The sequence below is a fragment of the Molossus molossus genome, unplaced genomic scaffold (assembly GCF_014108415.1).
Source record: "Molossus molossus isolate mMolMol1 unplaced genomic scaffold, mMolMol1.p scaffold_m16_p_6, whole genome shotgun sequence".
In the NCBI taxonomy this organism is placed as follows: domain Eukaryota; kingdom Metazoa; phylum Chordata; class Mammalia; order Chiroptera; family Molossidae; genus Molossus; species Molossus molossus.
This window is the reverse complement of record NW_023425399.1, coordinates 110,866,481-110,883,501: the sequence shown is the minus strand read 5'-3', so window position 1 is coordinate 110,883,501 and position 17,021 is coordinate 110,866,481. Positions and strand designations below refer to the sequence as shown.

Sequence of the window (17,021 nt, the reverse complement as noted above, 5' to 3'; positions counted from 1 at the left end):
CCCCTCATGACTGCAAGTCATAAAGAAAGGACACATTTCAAGAACAGGACAGTAAGCCCAGAGCTCAGAGATCTGTGGGCTGAAGTAAAGGTGGACAGAACCTGGGGTGTCCTAACTCACCCTCCCCGACAGGGACTGGAGGCTGGACTCATCATCACACCTCCATACGTGCTCTGTCATTTGATGGCTTCGACTTCATTTAACCTTCGTTAGGGGGTGGGTATGAGGAGATTATGAAGACAGGACAGCAAATTGGCCCAAAGAAACTTACAAACTTGTGAGCCACCAAACAAGCCACCCACAGCCAGACAGCGTGTGCGTAGGCTTTACAGAAAATGCATCTTGCCCTGGCCGGTTTGGCTCAGCGGTTAGAGCGTCGGCCTGCGGTCCGGAGAGACCCGGGTTCGGTTCCCGCTAAGGGCACGTGCCTCGGTTGCAGTTTGTCCCCGGCCCTGGTTGGTCGTGCGGTGGCAGCCACTCGATGTGTCCCTTTCACGTTGATATTTCTCTCTCTATATCTCTTCCTCTCTCTCTCTCTCCCACTCTATCTGTACAAAAAAATGGAAAAATGTCCTCGGGTGAGGATAAAAAAAAAAAGAAAATGCATCTTGAAAATGCTCATTTCCTGCTGCACAGTATAGAAGAAAATCCCATGTTCCACATTCAGTCCCCACTGAGGTCTTAGATTGGAAACAGAGGTGCATTACAGGATGGACTGCCACATCGCAAAAGAAAAATAAAAGACTAAAGCTCCTCAAGTCAAAATCATGATACAGAAATGTGAAAAGAAAGAATTCCAGGTGGAAGGACCATTTCCACGCACATGGGATGATATTTATGTTTACACTTTACGCGTGTTGAAGCCCTATGTAGCTGGTTATAAAGGTTAAAATCAAATCAGTCATAAATGGCCATGAGAAAAGTTTGCACATTGTTTTACCTTTCTAAGTTGTCATCACTTTAAACTATATAATCATGTTTAGTCTTAATGCATAGAAAAAGTAATTATTAAAAAATACCGCTATGAAAACACCTACACCAATTTTTAGCCTGTGGATTCTGCACATTCAGTCATATGAACAAACATTTCCTATGTAAGATATTGGAACAATAACATAACTGAAGGTAGCATTTCACAGTTCTGTACGTATTTTCCTTTTTCTTTTTCTATTATTTTAACTTTATTTTTTAATTATTTTTTTCTTTATTGATTTTAGAGAGAGAGGAAAGGAGAGGGAGAGAGAGAAACATCGATTGGCTGCCTCCTGCATGCCCCTCACTGGGGATCAGGCCCACAACCTGGGCATGTGTCCTGACCGGGAATCGAACCGGCCACCTCTTGGTGCATGGGTTGATGCTCAACCACTGAGCCACACCATCCAGGCCTACCCGGTCTTTAAAAGGACCATTTTTATGTTCTTTTCTCCCTGTTCCTAAGTTCACCCTCTGCCAAGAATGGCATTATATAAATGTTTCAAAATGTGGTAACAGTTTTCTCAAAGTGGAATGAATCTCATAACCTTGATGGTCCACTGTTTATGAAAAAGCAATGGACTCGGGTTTTACTATACTGTAGAGAAAAAAACAAGCTAAGATGATTATCAAGGAAGATCCACAGGTACAAAAGAACCGAATTCCAATAGAAACGGCTTTATCTACGTGGACAACGGAACTCTATTACCCAAACGTGAAGTGCTCTTTAGAGACGGTCACGGTCATCAGAGCGGGAACATCTCTGTCTGCAGCAGGGCCTGGCCCACAAGCTGACCGTAAATGCCGCCCTGGCGCTAGGAGGGGCAGGGAAACCCACCAACAAATGGCTCGTTTTTGCGACGGCCCATAGCATCCTATTGTTCACCTCTGTGAACACCGAGAAATGATCCAGGACCAACGGAAGGCCTCATGTGTCTCCTCTCAAAATGTCCTGGTTTTAGTCAGAAAGGCCCCCATAACTCTGGTGCAGAAGGGCACTGGTCTATGGGATCCATACGTTGTTTTGCAGACTCTACTTGCTGGGTGTGGGTCTGTGAAAATGGTCTATCTGGGGGGAACTGTCTTATCTGGTTTGGAATTTTACCCCATTTTCACGAAGTCTTGAGAACTAGAACTAAAAATCAAAAGCCTGCCCTTGAGGGCCACTAGCAGTTCTGATTCTGATGAATGAGAAAATCTTAGGGACAGGCTTGCTTTATTCTGAAAAATCCCTCCAAAGAGACTTCCGTTTGAAATAATATAAGCAAAGAAACATCTGAAACAGAGACCAGAGCTACTGGTGCTCAGTGATGGAAGCACTTGGACAAGGGATACAGGTGGCCGTTGCGAGGCCGGCAGAAGACAGCTTTCAACGGGACGGTCCGGGGATGGGGACGCGGGGCTGGGTGTTCCACCCGCGAATCCTCCCGGGTTGCAGCCCTACGGCTGGACTGGGGGCCAGAAGCTCACACCCCGGCTCTCGTGAGCAGTCGCAAGCTGTCAATTGTAAACTGCCGTAGCTCTCACCGTGGACGGCTCTCATTCTAATAATCCGTCAATGAATACCTTCAGAATTTCTAAGGCACGTAACCTCATTAGTGATCATTTCACTGCCTCCTTTCAAGGTGCTCTGCGATTCTTTCATTCCCTTGGTAGAAGGGAGATGCTTTTCCAACTGGTCAAAATGATAACAGCGAAGTAGTACTGTGTTTTGCACAGCAATCTTTTTAAAAGCATGGATTTAAGAACTGAATCCAGCCCCCTGTCCATATCCCCAGACCCCTCCCTTTCAAAGCTGTCACCTGCTGGCCTAGAGGCAGGTCGTGAGCTCAGGAGCTTTTAAACTAATAGTTTTGGAGAGATGCAGTGATACCCAACCTCAGGGTGATGCTGAAGAGAACAGGAAGCATAGCCAAGAGCTATTACGGATCAAGAAGGGGCAAGACAAGCCCTGGCCGGTTTGGCTCAGCGGTTAAAGCGTCAGCCTGTCCACGTGAGAAACAGACACGAGCCTCATTTACGAACAAGCACTTGACTAACGCGAGGCCTGAGGACGGCGGGCGTAGCAGCTGCACATGACATATGAATCCCATGTGAACAAATCGATAAAATAATTCTTGGAAATCAGAAAATTATGGATTGAGAGTTTCCCATCTAAAAACTAGATGCATCTATACTGCCGTAAATAACTTTTTCAAGTAAAAACAGTCAGTAATCACTAAGTTTGAATTGCAAAGAAAAGTAAATGTATCATTTCCACTAGTTTTTTTTTTTTTTTTTTGGTATGTGCCCCTAGTGGGAACCAAACCCAGGACTCTCTGGTCCACAGACCGACGCTCCCACAGCTGAGCCAAACCAGCCAGGGTTCATTTCCACTATTTTTAATCAGCTCTTACAGGAACCTCTTATTTATGTTTATTTATTGCAACATTGCTAAGAAATTCTGAGTTGTATCAGTTAGGCACTGGAATATATTTGCAGACCCTGCAAAATTATGATTTTTAAAAAAATGAGCTTGGGTTGGAGTTTGTGAAATAAAAATTAGGCTAATATATACCAGGCGATCACTCCAATATCTATTATTTCCTCGGAATGGTGTGAAAGGGAGGTGGGGAGGAGAGAGAAGCACATTTGCTAACACCAAAGACTTCAATCATGAAGACAACTGTGAGATATGATCTTTATATTATGAACACCGTAGGTTTAAATTTGGCTTTTGGCAAATAGGAAAATTACAGTTAAACACATACGTCGCATTCTAATGAGTTACTAATCATTAAAATTTGCAGAACTGCGCTGCTTAGTCTCATGTTATCTGTTACTGCAGACTATTTCACATTCTGCATTGAATGCTTCCATATGGTAAATATATCCTTCCCATAAAATAAAACTTGAACATCAGATCTTTGCCATTAGCAGAGCCAGAGCAAACGGAAGCAGCCACGTTAAAAGTAAGAAACCATTACTTATTTCTTCGTCTAAATTGCTATTCCTGTAAACAGACTGTTCACTAGACTCGAAAAGTTACATAATATCAAGTAGGAATTCAACACCTGGCTCTCCAGGGATTTCTTTAGAAGCTCTGTATTTAACCAAAATGTGATTTTTTTTGACCCTTGATAGCTAGATGATCGACTCAGTTCTACACTTTATAGGAGTTTAGAATAAATAAAATTTGCTTTATTCATTGCCAATTTTTTACTGGTTATTCAGGGCACAGGAATAAAATTGTGAAATTTCCCGGGATCATTGTTTCTCAGGGTTCTTCTATGCACGGAGTGTGCTTAATGACTCCAAAGTGCTCAATGAAATTATGTAAGAAAACAGGTGGCGGAGGAGAAACAAAAAAATTAGACAGCTTTCATACATTAAAAGCCACTGCACAAAATAAAATATATTTTTAGTTTGCCAAAGAATTTAAACTGAAAAATAACACAACTTTGGTCTTATAATAAGCATAAGAAATTATGAAACTATTTTGCTAAGTTCTCATATGATTGATAAATCTTTATCCATTTTAAGTGTTTATTAAGGGCAAAATGTCACTCAGGTGGCTATGCATAGGTAGAAATCTCTAGTACGAAAAATTACAAATCCATTAATCTAAATGTTTAAAGGATTTACAATATTTTTTCATCTTAATTCATCAGCAAGGGGAGGATGTCTTTTTTTTAATACCTGAAAGAGCTTCACTACACTAAACTAGAACCCACTGACTGATGTCTCTGTGACCTAGTTTTGCATTTAGATAAGAATTTCTGTCCACAATAATACTCCAAGTGGATTATAAAATCTGTTAATGAGATTTATTTTGGTTTGCCATTTAATAATTTTATGAATCTAATAACATTGTAATTATAAAAATAACAAATGCATATTATATATTAAAAAATAAAGATAAGATTCAGAAACGATTCCTGTTAATACTTTCACATATTTCGTGCAATGAAGAATTCTATATAAATGTCATTTAATCTATATAAATTTTATTCTGTATAAGTCTGCAATTTTCATAAAATTTAAAAAACAGGGTTTATAAAATTTGGAATTCTGCTTTCTTTATATGTTTATAATCCTTTGCCATATTACTTAATATGCTAAGAAAATGTCACTACATCATTTTGAAGATGTACAAGAGTCTATATGGAGAAATTATAAATCATTTCTTTTGTTGAGCATTTTATAATATTTACATCTTTTTGCTGCACTAATAATACCTTTTTGAGATTGTCAAGAAAATCAAGATAAAGCCCTTCTGTTACTCAGAATAATGCCTAACAATTATTAATAACTACTTATAACATCAATCATAATTATTTATCTTTATATTATTGTAAGTTTTAACTAATTTTTGCCTTGCAGTTTTTTTCATAAATTGCTTTGAGATAAAATGCATTTTTATCTGGTTTTTAAAATAGTTTTCTTTCTAATAATTCTTTAAAACATATAAATATAATATTAAGAATTTGAAAGTAATTTTTTTCTAATACTGAACTAAATATCTCATATCAAATGTATATATTTATTTGTCCAATTATTTATCCTATGTCCTATTATGTAAAATACATATGTATGCTCAATAATTGCAATAATATAAATATTAAAACACCCTTGAATATGGGCAGATTGATTTCTAACGAATCTTTGAAATCTTTGAACAGCAGTGAACCTTATTGCATTCCTTTTATTTTAGACAACAAAACAAAATATTTTACCCACAGTCGGCCAATCCTATTTATTGTAACTTTTTTCCACAGATTGTCACCAGCTGAGCTAAAACAGCAGCTGTCCATTGGAAATAACTGCAGAACTGTTTTGCCCATTGGCCTGAAATCAAACATATGTTTTCCTACAACAACTAAAATAGAACTTTCTTTTTTGATGTGTGTTAATTATGGAGGAGGGTTAATTACAGAGTTATCCACCTGGACTGTCAGACTGGCATTAAATTCCCAGCCTCTTCAGAGTGGGGATTTTCAGATATATTACCATTTTCAGTGTTTCCATATTTGAAATAATAAGTGTATATTCTTCAATAATTATTTTTGACACTTTTTAAAATTTAACATTTGTCAAAGATCATGTCTAGACAGAGCAGAGAGAGTAAACAGCTCATTTGCCCCATATCTAATCAGTGCTGGGAGCTAATTTAAAACCACCAAGGCAAACAGTCTTTAGTTTGGATGATAATGATTTTCTTTGCACGTATATGGAAGGCATTATGATCGGCTCACAACGTACCTTGTATAGATTTTTCAAGCATGTCAATTAGTAGACATTTTAAAAAACAAATACTGGTAATGTAGCAAGGGTTCTATTTCCAAATTTATTTATATTATTGCCTGGTATGTGGAGTGCTTATCTAGTTTACTTGCAAAGGCTTTTGGTTAATTTCAGGGTTTTATTACTAAAATAATCAATGAGGAGGCCCAGTCATTTCTCCAAGTAGGTCCCTTAAAATATGTAAAACATGTGCCTATTGTCACTGAGCTATGGACAAGGGCTGGGTTACTCAGAGAATAGAATTGATAGGGTGTAATTACATGTGTCATTCAAGATTCCCCAAGATCATGACACCTAAAAATAAATGCACAGCTTCTCTTCCAAAATTAAAATAACGAAGGTTCCATATCGCCATTCTGTCTGTCTCCTACACCTTTACATCAAAGTAGACATGGCTTCCCAGTAATCTCTGTGAAGTTGCCATATAGACAATTAAAATAAATATTACCTTCTGTATAGTAATGATTCCTTCCTGTGTATCTTTGTCAACAGCAATCTTGAAAACTCCCAATCCATCTCCATCCACAATTCTGTATTCCATTTCAGCATTAGGACCTATATCTGCATCCGCCGCTTTAATTCTGGCTACGACCGAGGCCACTGGCAATGATTCAGGGACATTATATTGGTAAGATCCTGTGAAAGTCAAAACAAAGATGAGCAAACCCTTACACCAAGCTAACCAAGGGGGAAAAATGTATCTAGTATTTGGCTACCTTGCATCATCTTGGCTGAATTGGATTTTAGTTTTGATAAAGAAGAGGCTAAGACAATATGAGACAAGTTTCACACAGTCTCAGGATATTTCAGGGGGATATGTCAGGGGGAGAAGCAGACAGTAATATGTGTCGGCAGAATCAGACCGCCTGAGAGAAGCAACTTTGTTCCTGTATTTCTAGTGGCGGGAACTACGCTACTTTAAATACAAAAATAAATTTTAAATGATCATTCATATAATTCGTACACAGTCAATGAATGTCAACAAGTAAAATATATTATAAATATTGAAAAATAAAAGTAGCATAGCGTAGGCTTCAAATCAGCAAGTACAAGCCTCAATAGTGCTGATTACTTAATGGTTTCTTTTATTAACAGTTTCAGGAATGGAAGTTTATGAAAAACAATTTTAGTCTTGTTTCAGCTAATAAATTGACCATGGATGAGAATTAATCGTGTGGGTTGTATGCAGGACGGATGGAGTACAATGGTACCAGAGCAGAGGCAGTATTATTTGAACAGGAGGAAACAGAAGCAAAAAAAGAAGTTTTATACACACACACACACACACACACACACACACGTTTTTATTGATATTGTTAGAGAGAGGAAGGGAGAGAGAGACAGCCAAACGATGTTTCTCTCTCACATCAATGCTTCTAACTCCTGTGCGCCCCCTACTGGTGACTAAGCCCCACAACCCAGGCATGTGCCCTGACCAAGAATTGAACCCAGACCTCTCAGTCCATAGGACAATGCTCAATTCACTGAGCCACACTGGCCAGGCAAGAGTACTTTCTCTTTAAAAAAAAAAAAAATCTTGTAAAAATTCCTCTTCACTATCCCTCAGTTCAAAAAAAAATACACAATAAAAAAATTGGGGAGAAGATGAAATAGATGGATCATCCTTTCAAAACCAAGAAACTCCTCAGAACACGACCATCTCTGATCATCTATTTTCTTCCTCCACCCGACTCCATTCCCTTCGGGTCACCAGACGTGGTGCGTCTTCACTTCCTTATGGAGAAGAAGGCTTCTCTCTCAGAGGAACGTGCGAAGGAAAACGTATCTAAACGAAATGATCACATTTTAGGCTGAGAATGGTTGCTGTTCTCAATTTTCTAAATTTTGTGAGTCGTTACTGATTTTTCAAGAAATGATTACAAAAGATGCTTATCATTTCTGAGTGACCCTTGTACACATACATATCCAGACTTCTCCTTAGTAAAATCCAAAATTTCAAGGTTAGAATAGTAACCAAATGGTAGAGGAAAATCTCAACAGAAAAATGAAAACCCTAATGACACATTCTTGGCTTCCTTCACTTGGAAAAGCAGGAGAAGATCTAATAAGCTAGAAAACCTGTGCTCTATCTCATCAAATCATGACAAATGAAACCACAAAAATTCTCAGTATCACTTCTTATCTCTGTAGGCTTAAAGAAAAGAGAAACAATGAAATTTATTATGAGCCCAATATAATTATATTATTGCTTGTATTTTTTCAAATTCTATAATCCTCACCTCCCCATTTATAAGCATCAAGAGCACAATTAAGGATAGGTTCATTTTTCTTTTTTAATGAAAAACTTAGGATAATGTTGTGGCTTTTCTTTTTGCCAGGAGGTACTGAAATGTCTGCTGTATAATAATACACATATTAAAAATACGTAAAATGAAAATGAAATAGCTAAAACAGCAGGATTTGAAAAACAGTGGCATTCATATGTGCAGAGAAAGTTCCCTTGCTCGACATTATTCTCCTGTAAGGGTCTGTTTGCAAGGCAGCTTAGGCCCCATTTCTATCAAACAAGCATTTTTGAGACACTGTAGTCTGTACAATTTCCTTACATTCTTGAACATTGTAAAGAAGTACCATATACACTTACAAAAGAGAAGAAGCCAACTAAAAGAGAGTGAGATAAAATGCTTTGTTATGATTAGGGCATCTCTGCATACAGAATTTTTTTTTTTTTTTTTTTACCTTTTTTTTTTTGTTAAGTCAAAAGCCATTTTGGTCAAAGAAAGGAAATTGAGGGCATGCAGTTTTTTTATTCCTTAGATTGATTTCTTTGTACACTGAGTATGCACAAGAAAGATGTGGTAGAACTATCAAGGAATGTTCCACGTGCATGAATTGGTTTAAAAGGTGTGGAATCAGAAATGAATGCGTCAGGGCTCTGCTACTTTGATTTGGAAAAATAAAGCATTCTTTTCTGGTACTCAACCACGTAAGGCACGGAATGTTTACAAATGCTTTGGAATAAAATGGTTAGTACATAAACAAATGTATTAATTATCTAGCATCCAAATAATGCGAATGAAGAAGAACCATATATTTAAGAGAGAAATAATACAAATATGTAATTGCTTCTGTTTATTTTCAATGTCCTTCTTATTCTGTATTTCTGAAATAAAATCATGTCCCTAATTTAAAAGAAATTGTGGGAGACTATAAGATAATTATTTCAGAAGAATTTGAACAAAATTCCTTTTTAAAGACAAGTTTACAGAAAGGCAAGGCAGGGAGCAGACTTGTCATTGAACGAAACAGCGTGCTTACTTCGCGGAAAGCGAGGTGGATTATCGTTGACATCAGTGAGGGTCACGGTGACTGACGTGGTTCCTGAGAGTCCTCCGTTTTGACCAACCATATCCTTTGCCTGAATAACAAGCAAATACTGGTCTTTAGCCTCTCTATCCATGTTTGGGAGGGCGGTCTTGATGACTCCTGTAAAATTTCAAATCCCAGTAAAATGCATCACGATTCACTGAATTCACACCAGCGAAGAACACTGACACAGGTCGCAAGTCCCTCTCGAGACGTCGTTTTATTTATTTTTAATCACTTAATGCATATAAAGAGCAAAGGGATACGATCATTGCGTACTCTATGACAAAACACAGAAAATGCTTTTCAATATTGGACGGAGAGGATTACCTTCAAGTTTCATGGAAATGTGGTTCAGGAAATGCCAAGTTATAAATAAACAAAACGAACCCCTTCTCCAGAATAATGGCAGTCACCTGTACACGAATATGACAATAAACCTCTCCTTTACTACTTGTCCACCCTCTCCAGCAACTTAACTCCGGGTGACATGAAATCACCACGCCCCCTTCAGCTAAGGTCTCTAAGTGTCCATTTTTCATCCAAATAATGAAAATGCTCCACAAAGAAAACAAGGAGAGTTGTTCACGTGTAATAAGCAAAACATCATTTCGAACTGTGGCTACAACGCTGGGTGATGCTATGCTGCATCTGAAGGTGTGAGGGAAAGTACTACGGATGAGAATGACTATGCTAATGGAAATCAGCAACACCGAAAATACTGCTGTGTTTGGCCGTTGTTTGTTTCTAATCAATTGCACTTGGTATTGATGGCCCTTCATACTTCAGATGCACGACAAATTGATTTCAGAATTTCATGTTGCTGGATGGGGAAACTTGACTCAGTAATCATTACTGCAGTGAATCAGTTATTTTGTATTAATAACTATGTAATTTAATTATCATGTCAGTATATTAGACAATAAGACCTAATCATGAGATGAAATTCAGTTTTACTATGTTATATATAAATATATAAAATGACATAAATACCTAATATAATATGCTCAGCATATGTACATCTAGATACTATTAATGAAAATGTATTTGTTTAATACTGGTCTATAGGGACCTTAACACTAACAATGAGAGATCATCTTTATTAATTAAATATAAGGAGTTCAGATCCTGCCTCATTATTTCTTGCACTTTCCTTCTTTCCAACAGAGACAACGCCTGACTTATGAACCCAGGACACTCGCGTCCATCGACTCAGCTTGAAAAAATGTCTAATCTGTCTTATTAAACAGACTCTAACGTTTAGGAGGAAGTTAGAATTTAAACCCTCACTGCCTCAGACCTGAGAGAGAGGAAGTCTGGTGTCACGAACTTTTCAAGGAAGAAAGTGGGTTTTTTGATAGAGGATGGTTCTTTGGGAAGAAAATAATTATACAAATTTGGATAAGTATCCTTTTCCTTTCATGTTCAGCATAAAAATGATTTTGTATCATTCAAATTTTATTTTTTAATTTAATTTTAAATTGTCTAAAGGTTGATTCTCCAATGGACCCATATAATGGCCGGTGTGTCTTCCATTTCAGCTCTAAGTGTGAGTTATAAGCCTAGGTTATACTGGACCAGGCCTGCCCTACGTCACAGTATCTCCAGTTCAGTAACTGTTCTGGGGGTGGGAAACAGACAAGAAAAGTTTTTTGATATTTAAAATTAATTTAAGCAATGAATGATTGATTCCTAAGATTCCAAATTAGAGTAACACTCATACTGTATCTTAAGTAACCAAAATTTTGCTTAGATCTGAGAACTAGTTATCAAATACAACACATATGCACCCCACCAACAATAACAGCTCAATTTTAAGTATTTTTTTTTATTTTTTATTATTATTTTTTTTATCCTCACTAGAGAACATTTTTCCATTTTTTGTTTAGATAGTGGGGGGTGGGGAGGAGAGGGAGAGAGAGAGAGAAACATTGATGTGAAAGGGACACATCGAGTGGCTGCCACCCGCACGACCAACCAAGGCCGGGGACAAACTGCAACCGAGGTACATGCCCTTAGCGGGAACCGAACCCGGGTCTCTTGGGAACTTAGGCCTACACTCTAACCGCTGAGCCAAACTGGCCAGGGCTATTTTCGGTATTTAAATTGCACTTTAAACAGGCCAGTTTTTTTTGTTATTGTTGTTTTAACAATCACTTATTATAACATAGTAACTGTGCTGGATATTGTTGCTACAATCCCAGTAGGAGGGGGTCCCTTTAAATAACTCCCTCACTGAATGCTCTCGGCTTTCTGTACACTGGTGAGTGTGTCATCTTTGTTCCCCAGTACTCCTGAACCCCAACAATCACCTCCATGGGCACTGACCTAAGTACCACTTGTGTGACCAGGTTGCCACAATCTTTGGTTAAGAGTTCTGGAACCGACCTGTTTCCACCTCTCTCTCTCCTTTTTGATATTCAGCATCCTTTTTATTATTTTTAATGCTTTTTAAAATACATTGAGCATTAACTATTAAAATTCTGGCGGAAAAGTATGTTTCATCTAGAGGACAAAATATTGAGTTTTTAAAAACCTTCCCTACTCATTCATTTTTAAGTTCTCATTTCTGTTGAGCTCTCATTTTCCTTCCAATATCAATGTGTGCGAGTTCCCCCCTTGCACATTTATTGCGATGGGGAGAGGACCACAGCTTCTCCATCGCTCCGTGACGGGACCCCTGTGGCCTCGTGCTCTCAGGGACTGGCTGAGAGGCATCATTTTTGAAAGAAAATAGAGAATCATTAGGAGAGAAGTCCAGGAGTCAAAGTCACTCACTCATTTCTCACACCTCTAATTGTCTCTTCACAAGTGATCCTTGAAATAACACTTTTCCAAAGCAAATTCATGACAAAGTTTGCAAAGTAATGCAGATGGCAGAGGTAATTTCTAAATAACTCAAATATTAAACATAGTTTTGACAAGAATAAAATAATTGGGAGAGAATTGAATTTAAATAGGGACATTCAAAAAATGATAGGTTTATAGTTCTAGGACTTTTGCTAGCTTTTTTCTTTTATGCATAAACTGTCTACATTTGGGAAAGATGCCTCACAGGCTGGGTCTGGTTTGCATTTTGCTGCCTATATAGACCCAGGTGCCCCGGCAAATCACTAACACTCGGGCTCCGAAGGGGTCAAGGCTAGCTGGATCCCTCCAGTTCAGTGAGGGTTTATGGGAGGCAACAATATTTCATTCCAATAGCCAATAATTCTCAACTACTCTAATGAGAATACTATATCCTACAGCTCTTTAGGAAAGAGACTGGATCCGATTTTAGGCTTTCTGAGAATTTTTCATCTGACCCAGTGACCCCAAACTTTTCATGTATTTATTATAATCCATGTCCACAAAAAATATTGCGCATATGAAACATACATTTATCGATGCAAATGTTCAACAACTGCATGGGTGTTAGTTGGAAATACATTTTTAGATGATTCTCTAATGTCTTACCAGTCTATGATGAGTTTTGTTTTTTTGTTTTTGCACATTCTGTTACCCTGGGATCTTAAGAATTTCTGCGCAGACACCCCAGTGTAGAGGACCAAACAACGTGGGAGCCGCCATAATGCTCACTCACACTTGGAACTAGCAGTGGGAGCCCAGGCAGGCTCCTGAGCCAGGTAACCTGAGGCTGAGGGTAATCGTGCTGTGTGGGTGCAATACCGATGAGGTGTGCAAGCGGACTCTCTTCTGAACCATCTGTCATTCTTTCTAAATTTCTGTCTAAGCCTTGTCTTATTGGGGCTGTCCACCTTTGAATGAAGCATATAACAGAGCCATAAAAAGGCAGCCAAGAGCCAACAACAGTAGAGATGAAAGCTTCTGGAACATCAAAGAATTCCAGAGCATCAAGAGTCCGAGGAAGAGACTCGTATGAGCTGTGTGGGTGGGTCCACACCTCCACGCATGAGCCGGGCCCCAGACGGAACCACATGGCCAGGCCCAGAAGGAGGGCTTGGCTACGGCTGACTCCTGACTTTAAATAAGCAGAAACAAATGCACATGTACTTACAGGGTGGGGCGCAAGTCGGTTTACAGTGGTGAGTCTGCGGAACAGCTTACTCTTAATAATATCATTTATTAACTAGCGTATTATTGTCCATATAAACTGTAAACTACTTTGCCCCACCCTGTGTACGGCAGGTCCCGTGTGTCACACCTCTATGTTTACAAAAGGACTCCTGCGTGACAAGGGGCAGTTAACACCCCTTCACGTTCCAGGGCCAGCTTCATGCCTTGTGACCTGTGCCTCACACTGGTCCCATGCTTGCTTTCGGGCTCTGCTGATGACATCTGGAAATCCTACTAATTTTAGAAGCAGCCTGCATTTTCATTTCCAACTGCAAATTAGGGAGCCGATCTGGCCATCTGTGAAAAACATCAACCCCGGGATCTATTTGCTTGCAGGTTTACAGACGAGGGGACCCCTCTGCCATGGTCCTCAGTCTCCAGAAAGTGGGGGCCATTGTGAAGACAGGCAACGGGGACCCCCGCAGTCCTGTTAATGCCGCATCGCCTTGTTTCTAGCGCCGTGCCATTTGCTCACTGCAGTCAATTGTCGGCGTGGGTTTTTGCACCCACTCACATTCTTGTTTTATGGCTGGAGAAGTTAGGGTAGCAACACAGCTTCCTCTGGTCATTGGGCCTGGAAGGAGCCCTATGCTGGCCCGTGAGCTTGGAGGTGTCAGCAACGCTAGGTTGGTGATCTGCTGATATGTGGTCATTAAGTAGTAAGAGTGATTATTAATATGATCCTAATAATAAATTTAATGTTATTCTTTTTTCAAAAAGGAATTAGAAGTTAAAAATATCTTAGAGATATACCTAAGAGTGATTTCCTGGTCCTTTGGTTAAAACGTAATCTTGTGTTAGTATATGTTCAGCAGTTTCCTTCAGTCAAAAATTTTACTTTCTTCGCAAAAACTCTATTTTCTTCACCTCGAAATTTAAATGTTATTTCTCACATAGATAAGAATAATACTGACAACCCTGGCCGGTTTGGCTCAGCAGTTAGAGAATCAGCCCGCGGTCCCGAGAGGCCGGGTTCGGTTCCCGCTAGGGGCATGTACCTCAGTTGCAGTTTGTCCCAGGCTCTGGTTGGGTTGTGCGGGTGGCAACTACTCAATGTGTCCCTTTCACGTCGATGTTTGTCTCTCTCTCTCTCTCCCTCCCTCCCACTCTATTTGAACAAAATATCAAAAAATGTCCTCGGGTGAGGATTAAAAAAAAAAAAAAGAAGAAGAAGAAGAATACTGACACCAAGCAAGGAAGCCTCACTCAGATGCCACTTACAGTTTTCATGTACTCAAAAATTTCCATTTTTGTCAGGAAAAGACATTTTTGGGGGCATTCTCCATATTATGAGTTAGCAGAGAAGACAATTCCAGGAACAGGTCTGCACTAATGACCACACAGAGAAGTCCCAATGATTAGACCACTAAAAACTCAAACAAAATACAATCAAACACTCATCTCTTGCCATGCACAATCCTTTGGAATCTGAAATTAAAATGAAGTTTTAAGCACCAATAGTATGGTCCCCTGCCATAGAGCACTGTCCAGTTAATCAACCAGCGAGTCCTCACCTGCACGGGGCGTATGAAACACCCATGAGCTTATCACAGAGCTGAACTCACAAGCCCACCATTATTAGAAGCAAAATATCTGACCCCTGGAATCAGTGCAAGCTATTTTTAGGAGGCTTACATAATGCAGGAGTATATGATGTGCGAGCTAATCATCAGAGACGTGTCAATGTCGTTCTAGGCTGTGGGGAGTAGACCTGGAAGGGAAGGATGGGCGTCTGAATGCGAGTCCTCAGGTCTATCCTGAGCTCAACCACAATGCCTTCCACATTCAAAGGGGTCCCGCCACAAACAGAACACGTCCCCTCTCTTCTCCTTCAGTGCCCATCAGGACCACGTCCTCCCCGCTCGACTCCGCAGAGGGCTTTGACACTCTGCCACGACATCGGGGTAGAACAGACAATGCCATCTCCGGGACGTCTAATGCATGATGAGCTGGGATTCAAGTCACGTTCTGCTCCTGCTTTGCAACCACCGTTCTCAAAAGGCATTTAAAATCTTATCACCCCCTCCCCCCAGTGATTCGAGAATGAATGAATGTTGCCATTTACAAAAATGAAAAACAGGACAAGCAGCATTGAAATATTCATTTAGGATCAGAGGTACTATCAAATATTCATAATCATAAACTTGGCTATTGGAAGAATTCTTCTCTGTGATAAAGGCACAATTACTAAACCACGAGGAAGCTGGCGATTTTAACAGCGAGGAAGAGGAGCCATGGCCCTCCCACCTGTCTTTGTACCCGCCCAGTCTTCCCTGCACAGAGAAGAATTGATTCGAAATGATTTTATCCCCAAGACAGTGCTGCAAAGGACACTCAAGTTTACTTCATGTAAACCAGTTCAGCTTAAAAGCGAAACACATTCTCTACCCAAACCACCACCTATTCTATCAAGGCAATCTTGCAACTCATAACTTTTCTCCTCCAGAAACCAGCCATTTCAGTTCATCTTTGATTTCGCAGACCGTTATCCTGCCTGTGATGTTTAAGCTAATTTCCCCGAGAAACCCAGCCCCTGGAGCATGAGCTGAACCGACCACTGACTCGGCTGCGTGGCGGGAAGATTTCTGCTTGAGAATTAAATTTCACTGTGTGTAATTCCTCTGTGACTTAATTAAAGAATAGAAACCAAAAATAAATCTTAAAGGTGAATAATCAAGATTTTCTTCTGCAGTCAGGAGCTAGTGGTGGAAATCATTTTTAATATAAAATATCTCATAGGTAGGAGTCCTGGTAAATATTTTTTAAAGTGTTCCTAAAAGGTGCTATTGCCTTTATAAAGAACATTTTCTTGTTACCATAATATACACAGGTAAAGAAGCACCATAAAATGTTATCAGGGCCAACTGCATTGTGTGAACATAACCAATCCTAGCTCTAGGTCAAGGCAGAAAGGTGGCTTCCTAAGGAGAGCCGTGTTGAATGGTTACCTGTCTTGGGCTCCACGGAGAAGTAGGGCTGTCCTTGCAGGATGCTGTAGACCACACGGGCACTGTTGCCATATGTAGGATCGTCGGCGTCTGTTGCTGTCACTTGTACCACTGAGGTCCCTACAAGCCAACCCCAAAACCGACGAATTAAAAACTTCTGATGCCACAAAGCATAAGAACGCACAAAAGTCCGATGAGTCTACATTCGATTTGTTTTTAATTTAGCATTTTTGTTTCAAGGCACACGAAAATGTGATAGCAACAGGATAAATGCTCATTAAGCCCTCAGAAATATTTAAGGGGCATGAAAGTAGGTTGGAAAAAATATAAGATTGATGATGCCAGTTAGACTGGGATACACTCAGAATTGGATGGGACTCAAATTTTTGGCAACTCATCCATCAGGGTGAGGTA

General features: G+C 39.6%; 1 protein-coding gene across 2 annotated transcripts in view; it reads right to left on the bottom strand.

Moving 5' to 3' along the window:
* Positions 1 to 17,021, bottom strand: part of CDH7 (cadherin 7) — a 105,900-nt gene that overhangs the window by 46,812 nt on the left and 42,067 nt on the right. The window contains exons 3-5 of one of the 2 annotated variants that reach the window (XM_036244508.1): positions 16,608 to 16,727; positions 9,535 to 9,702; positions 6,704 to 6,891 (exon numbers count right to left, since the gene is read on the bottom strand). In XM_036244508.1, coding sequence (XP_036100401.1) covers positions 6,704 to 6,891; positions 9,535 to 9,702; positions 16,608 to 16,727 — 476 coding nt within the window. Of the gene's footprint in view, positions 1 to 6,703; positions 6,892 to 9,534; positions 9,703 to 16,607; positions 16,728 to 17,021 lie in introns of those variants that run through there. The other variant, XM_036244509.1, reaches the window with a different exon arrangement.